Here is a 7,734-nt window from a genome sequence, read left to right as displayed (position 1 = left end):
CAGCCCGGATGACTGTGCACAGGAAGACAAGCAATAAGAATCAATTGAAATGTTAATAGAGAGGCATTAATAGAGAAGCCAGAAGATCATTTAAGAGCACTGGTAGAGCACACTCCAGAATGATAATTATGTTTACTTTCCCGTTCTTTATTTTTGTTTCTCTTTTACCCTTCTCTTTTCCATTTGTTTGCTCTCTTATGCCTTCTCTGTTCGAACTTAGGAGTGATTTTCATCTACACATGTATACATTGGCAGAACAGGAGACTGGGGAAGGCACGTGCCTGGTAGGTGATATAAAATCCTCAGGTGCTTGAAAGTAGAGTGTTCTGTGTTTTGCATGGCCACGCTCTTGATTTAATAAGCGTGCCAAACCTGGCTGCACTGACTTTGAAGTCTAGGGTGTGTCTGAGCCCTGCCTGGGTGGATTTGCTCACGTGGGGCGTGGGGAGGGCAGGAGGCAGTGGTGCAGCAGGGTGACCTATTCCCACCGTGCTGTGACACTGAAGCGCCGCAGCAGGTGCCGGGTGCTGGGCCCAGGCTGTGCCTCCCACCCTGCAGCCCAGAGCCAGGCTCCTGCACAGACCTGCCACCACTGATCCCAACGGGAAGGAAACGCCGCTGGACACACCATGGTAAGGGGGATGTGGGAGCAGCAGTCATATAGGGGCGGGGAGGGCTGCGGGCAGGTAACAACTGCCATTGTTATCAGTAGTTTGTGCCACAAAACCCTGGTCTCACGCACTGATTACCACCTAAGAGGACTGGAAAGGAGTGTCAGAAAATCTCAGCAAAGCAATAAGGCATGGTGAGGCAAAGTTTTCTTCAGAGAGTCCCTAATTAGCGTAATTATAAGATAAATTAGATCTGGAGTCGTAGCTGCTTAGCACTTTCTGTTGTGATGACGTTTTCTCAACACTGGTTCATTTTTATAGGAGATAATATTACTTTTTTTTAGAAATAAAAGAAAAAAGTTACTTACTTTTTAGTCTGTTTTAAATTAATTTAGCCCCAATGGCTGCACTGCCCATAGCTATATGATGTATGCATGTGTTTTTCTGGAGTCCATGAATCTTTTTATATATGTATGCATTTAAGTAAAAAAAAGGCCCTTCATTTTCAAGAGTTGGGGGTTTGTTATAAATTTGTAGAAATCTCTCAAAACCTCTTAGAATGTGAAAAATCCATTTCACCTTGTACCCCAATATGTGTCTAGCACTGAGTCTAATTTTGGTGCAGAGAACTATGTTACTTTCTGCCAGTACAGCTGCAGGTCCAAAAGGAGAGAGCTCGTTTTGCAAGCAAGGTACACATGTCCACAGGCTCCCCAGACCTAGGGTAGTGAGTAAGTTTCTGGAACAGCTAGAAGAATAACGTCTGCCTTTGTGCAGCATATACTAGAGCCAGGTACTAGTCTGTTTTTTTAAGAGTCAAAGCTGTTTAGTTTCACACAGGACCTTGTCCTTTCTACTGTTTCTTGGTAGATAAAAACACAGTTTGTTAGGCCTGTCCTGGTACATTAGTGGTGGGATGTGAAACATGAGTTTGGAGTAGGCTCCAAATTTAAATATCATGTAAAGATCAGTTTACTCTGCCTGTGACTCTGGAGAAGGCTCACTCCCTTCCGTGCTAAAAGACTGGTGTCTATTTTAATGCTGTTTACTATGCAAAATCAGTAACCTCTTTGTTACTGTCTTCTCTGCTTGGCAGAATATTTCAAAATTACTGCTGGGGTAGGAGAAAATGGAATGGCTCAAAAGCTAAGGTTGAGACACCGTTTCAAACTAGTGCAGCTGAAAACCCAATCTAAAAGGAAAATCTTCAACTGTAGTCCTCTGCTAAGCTTTACAATATTAACTTTCTAAGGCAGCATTCACTTGTTCCATCTGTGCAAAAACAGATCAATTCCTCTACTGATCTGAGGAACTGAGCAAAGCAGCTCTTTAGGTTCAAAGTATTGCTTGACTTGTAATTGTAGCTTTGCTCTAAAAGGCATACTTTTAAGAAGTCAGCTGGCCTCATTGCTGCGTTTAAAAGGAAAAGACCTTACTTTTTTCTTGCTGCCAGCCTCACAGATTCACACTGGGATTTAAAAGAAAAGCAGGAGCCTGCCCTGTGCAAAATCAGCATTAATTGAATTCTCTAAGCCCACATGTGCTTTCAGTGTCTCCCGAGTAATCCTCCAGATTGGGACACACTGACCTATGAAAACTCATTGTTACTGAAATAACTCAGGGACTTTTGCACAACTCACTTGAGAAACACAGGGTTGTGCAAGTACACTTGAGAGCACGTTACACATGCTGCTGCACATGCATTTGCAGAGTCAGGATCTTAGAAATGAGTACTGAATAGAAATAATTTATTTTATCGAATGAAATATTTAAATTGACTTTCCATGTTCGTTTGAACTTCTGGGGAAGGCTAACCAGGGCAGTGATGGCTTTTGAAATTCTAGTTGCTTCTGAAAAAATATCTTTAGCTATATATATGCCAATTTGTGAAGAAAACACTGGTCCAGAGATGTTGCTGGTCACACATCGTCCCGGAGGATTTAGTTTTTGGGGAATTTCATTCCAGGTCACAGGATGATTTTGCAGGGTAAGCAGTTGCAGAATTAAAGAAATTAAAAAATTAAAGAAAAAAAAGTTATTGGTCAAGTCTGATATTAAGTCATTGGTTATCTCTAAATGCAATATTACAAAATAAAATTAAATGAGGACCACCCTCTGCCCTTGAAGCCAGGTAGCATGGACTGCTTCATAATTAGGCACCTCAATTCTCTTTCCCTCTCCAAAGCTTGGCAGTAGTTGGTGAGCTGCTCACTGGAAGCCATTCTTGACAATGAATTCTATTCTGTACCCAAGCATTGTCTAGAAAAGTATTAACTGGCCTAAGCCAAGACTGTGCCAGAGCATGCTAATTATCAGTCAGTACAGGCCAGTGTTCAGTGCTACAACCTGACTTCTTCTTACTCCCTAGTATAGACAGGGCCACTGGAATCACAAAAACAGAGCTCAGGCATCTTTAATTACAATTGCTCCAAATTAGAACCAAAGGTGAAAAACTCCACGTGCCTGAAACAAGTCTCTCCTCAAAAAACTGCCTTCACTAGACCCAGCATTGTAATTGTTGGGACTAACTCAGAACTATTTGCTTTATATGCTGTTTGTGAACTCATGAAATCCAGCACCAGGGCCTTTGTGCTCCTGTACTTTTAAGTGTAAAAGATTTTGGAGCAATTGGCAATTTTAGCCTGGTGTTACACACTTTGTTTTCTTTTCCTGGCTGCCACAGAAACAACGCCCAAAATTAGGCAAATAAACATTCTATGCTGCAATGACACTGCCTGATAAGCAATGGACCTGCAATGTAAAATTAATAGATGCTCAGGAGCTGGAAGGAACATTTGTTTCAACCGAGAGAATCTGAAACTATTTCCTTAGGTGAATATTGCTTAAAGCAGTTCTTCCAAGTTTCCACGCTAGCCTGCTGTCAGAGGGGAGAAGGATCAAAAGGCATCCCCTGTCTTGGGTTACATAAAGTTGAAGGATACCACATGGCTGTGTCAGGCTCCAGCCAGGAGTAAAAATAAACTAAACTGGGATGTGTTCCTCAGCAGGGCCAATCCAGGAGGAAAGGTGGGGCTTGTGTAATTGAAATTAATTTTTTCATGCACTTACACAGTACAGCATATAGATCTTGATTTTTTAAAGAACTGTCCCAGTATCAAGTGTGAACGTGTAGCCTCATCATGACTGTGGGGCTGAACCACCAAGTGAACTGCTGACAACAACAGTTCACCAAATTTTTGGAACAGCAATACACTGGGAAAAAAGTAACCACTAGGAATAAGGAGAACTAATGAGCAGTGTTTTCTCTGACCCTGCCTCTGCTCTCTCCCCTTAGCGTGAGTGCATCTCAATTCACGTTGGTCAGGCTGGAGTTCAGATAGGAAATGCCTGCTGGGAACTCTTCTGCCTGGAGCACGGCATCCAGCCAGACGGCACCTTCAAGGATCTGCAAGACAAACTCAAGTGTGATGACTCTTTTACCACATTTTTCAACGAAACAGCCACTGGGAAGCACGTGCCACGGGCTGTAATGGTGGACTTGGAACCAACTGTAGTAGGTCAGTATAGAAATAAACCTGCAAAATGGAGATGAGGATGCTTTTCCTAATATCTCCATTGTGTGCCTCCAGGCTCCACTGACACAAAGTAGCCCTTTGTCCCTTGGTCTACCCCTAGATAGCATGAAATTAACTGCCTTGTGACACAGAATGCCAGATTCTGTCACAGGTGGTACAGCCATAGGAACAGGAGGATCCCCAGCAGTTTAATAGCTGGTGTGTACAACTTCCCTTTGCACCAACATTTAACTTCTGGTTTTGTTTATCGTGATATTTTTGCCATTCAAATTCTGCTCTTCTCCAACTCGGATTCAAAGTGGGACCCTGACAGTTTCCCTCCAATAATAGAAAGATGTCTAAGAATTGGGGCACCTGATTTTCTTCACACTCTAGTTCTAGGGACTTGTCTGGCTGTACTTGTCACTGAGAAGTTCATGAGGAGATAACTTCTGTGGCTGGATAGAGGATACGCCATAAATCCACCAAATGCAACAATGAAAAATTGCTTAGGAGACATTTCCCTTCTCCATCAGCATCTGTTTTTTGGCATTATGACCTCCTGTGACCGAAAGTTTGCATCAATGCCAACCACACCCAGAACTTGTTGGCACTGGAGCACTTGCAGCTTCTTACAATTTCTCTTTCATCTTCAGATGAAGTGCGGGCTGGCACCTTCCGGGAACTTTTTCATCCAGAACAGCTGATCACTGGAAAGGAAGATGCAGCCAATAACTATGCCCGTGGCCACTACACCATTGGCAAAGAAAGCATTGATGTGGTGCTTGATCGTGTCCGTAAGTTGGTAAGTCCCATTTGTTTTGAAACAGCAGTTTGGATTCTGCAGGAGGAAGAAGGGCAGAACTAACACCTTGTTAACTGCAAACACCACCAACGTTTCAGAAAAGAGATTGCAAGACATACAGAGGCATCATCATCAGTCCAAGAGAGAGAAGCCCTGTAGTTCATTTCCCAGCTGTATGCCTCCAGGTGTTTTTATAAAGTCATTCTGAATACGTAACTCTTCATTATCAGCACAGCCCTAGAGCACCAATACTGATATGGAAGGGTGGATTAGGCAGCTGTACATTTCTAGTTTCAGTCAGACTAACTAAAACAAGTGTGAAATTCAGAGAGTGAAGGCCTGGACAGATAAAGCTCCAATTTTATGTTGTAAGCTGAGCCAGTGAGGGAAGCAAAGCATGAGTATCACCAGCCTTTCTCAAGAAAAACTGCCATGAAATCTATGCTATATATTGCCAGTGGTGGCTCTCTCCTTTAGCTCAAGATAAGCTCACACAAAGTATTTTCATTCCTTTTCAACCCTTACTCTTACTTTCTCTTTTGCTTTCTAGACTGATGCCTGTTCTGGGCTGCAAGGATTCCTGATCTTCCACAGCTTTGGTGGGGGTACTGGCTCTGGCTTTACCTCCTTACTGATGGAGCGCCTCTCTGTGGACTACGGAAAGAAGTCCAAACTGGAGTTTGCCATCTACCCAGCCCCTCAGGTCTCCACTGCAGTGGTGGAACCCTACAATTCCATCCTGACCACGCACACCACCCTGGAGCATTCGGACTGTGCCTTCATGGTGGATAACGAGGCCATCTACGACATCTGCCGCCGGAACCTGGGCATCGAGCGCCCCACTTACACCAACCTCAACCGCCTCATCAGCCAGATCGTCTCCTCCATCACCGCCTCGCTGCGCTTCGACGGGGCCCTCAACGTGGACCTCACGGAGTTCCAGACAAACCTGGTGCCCTACCCACGCATCCACTTCCCCTTAGTGACCTACGCCCCCATCATCTCCTCCGACAGGGCGCACCACGAGCAGCTCTCGGTGGCTGAAATCACCAATGCCTGCTTCGAGCCCAACAACCAGATGGTGAAGTGTGACCCGAGGCACGGGAAGTACATGGCCTGCTGCATGCTCTACAGGGGGGACGTGGTACCCAAAGAGGTCAACGTAGCAATCGCTGCCATCAAGACCAAGAGAACCATCCAGTTTGTCGACTGGTGCCCAACAGGCTTCAAGGTGAGTAGAACAGGGCTGCCAGGGCTGCTTCTCTTTAATGTCTTAAAGGGCAGTTTCAGTCTAGCAGAAAACTTGTATTAAAGTTTTCAATCTTGTGTGTTTCCCAGTGAACGTAAGAAAGATGCATTTATATAAAGTGTGCCTATTCTCCTTTGAACATTCCACTGACATAGGCTTCTACCTATTTAAATAAGTGGAAATCTGAAGTGTATATGAGTTAAAATTTAAAGAAGTATTCATTCTGGAACAGCCAATGAGTGTTCCCTTTGAAGCACCATCTAAAATTAAGGAAATACCAAAACTGATACAGTTTACAGTAAAGGAAATGCTGATATTAGGAAATCTCTTATTTCACCCAGAACTATTATACTGCCTCTCCCTGCTGGCTATGTATCAGTGTTGGTAACATACTTTCAACAATAATACAGACATTAACAGTGGAAAAATATTTGCCATACAAGCAGCTCCTTTAACAATGAAAACTTTTAACTGGCAACCAACTTTCTATATTAGTTTCTGTAGAGTATCTTGGTTAAACTCTATGTTCAGTATTCAGTAGCTGTTAAGAAAGCTACAAACTTGCCAGTGTACATTAAAGAGAAAAATAATGTAGATATTAAAATGAGCATGCATTGTATCATACTCTTTGACATTTGTAATGGCATTTGCCATCTGGTAGTTTCGATAGTGGCACCACTCTACCCCAGCATCTGTAACTTTAGTCACACTTGTTCAGCTCTTTGACTGCATTCTGCTCCTGCTTTTATACAACTTTCTCTCATATTCCTGTTTCCAGGTTGGGATCAACTATCAGCCTCCCACAGTAGTTCCTGGTGGAGACCTAGCCCAAGTTCAGCGAGCGGTCTGCATGCTGAGCAACACCACGGCCATTGCTGAGGCTTGGGCCAGGCTCGACCACAAGTTTGACCTGATGTACGCCAAGAGAGCTTTTGTGCACTGGTATGTGGGTGAAGGCATGGAGGAGGGAGAATTTGCAGAGGCCCGAGAGGACCTGGCTGCCCTGGAAAAGGACTATGAAGAAGTGGGAACTGACTCATTCGAAGAAGAAAATGATGGGGAGTAATTTTAAAATACACTTTGTTTCTAGGAAACAAAGCACAGAATTGTCTCTGTGTCACTGTATTGCATGCGTCTACAATTAGGTCACCTTTTTTGTAAACACAAATTTAGGAGATGCCATACAGAGACATTTTTTTATTCCATAAGTGACAGGCAAATTGTTCTGCATCCCCACTACATTCTGAAACTGATATGGTAACGTGGCTGCTTCACACCAATCTGAGATGGACACCAGTGTCTGATGCACGCTGTTACACTGCATTTACTCCTTGTATGCTTGTATAGTTACAAGAGTTATGGCTGATTTTTTGGAAGCAATCGTAGAAAAAAGGTCCTCATTCTGCACTGTTTGTGGCAAACGAATCCACAGGAGACAGATTTTGTCCAAGAAGAACTCCCTGGGGTGTCATATTCTCCCTTTTTTGTTTTAAATCAAGGTTTGTAATACAGAGTACACATTTCCTGCACCTGGGATAGGCACAGGTGATAAAA

The 7,734-nt window shown here is 43.6% G+C and overlaps 1 protein-coding gene across 1 annotated transcript; it reads left to right on the top strand.

Annotated features, from left to right (window-relative positions):
- The first annotated feature begins 544 nt into the window (after positions 1–544).
- TUBA8 (tubulin alpha 8) lies at positions 545–7,286 on the top strand. The gene is made up of 5 exons (XM_008920650.3): positions 545–632; positions 3,907–4,129; positions 4,783–4,931; positions 5,482–6,162; positions 6,959–7,286. The coding sequence occupies exons 1-5, from the start codon at positions 630–632 to the stop codon at positions 7,244–7,246; spliced, it is 1,344 nt and encodes a 447-aa protein (XP_008918898.1). The 5' UTR covers positions 545–629; the 3' UTR covers positions 7,247–7,286.
- Positions 7,287–7,734: the final 448 nt, after the last annotated feature.

This window comes from Manacus vitellinus, unplaced genomic scaffold (assembly GCF_001715985.3).
Source record: "Manacus vitellinus isolate BGI_N305 unplaced genomic scaffold, ASM171598v3 scaffold_5_pilon, whole genome shotgun sequence".
Lineage (NCBI taxonomy): Eukaryota > Metazoa > Chordata > Aves > Passeriformes > Pipridae > Manacus > Manacus vitellinus.
Note: the sequence above shows the minus strand (reverse complement) of the source record. Positions and strands in the feature narration are given on the sequence as shown.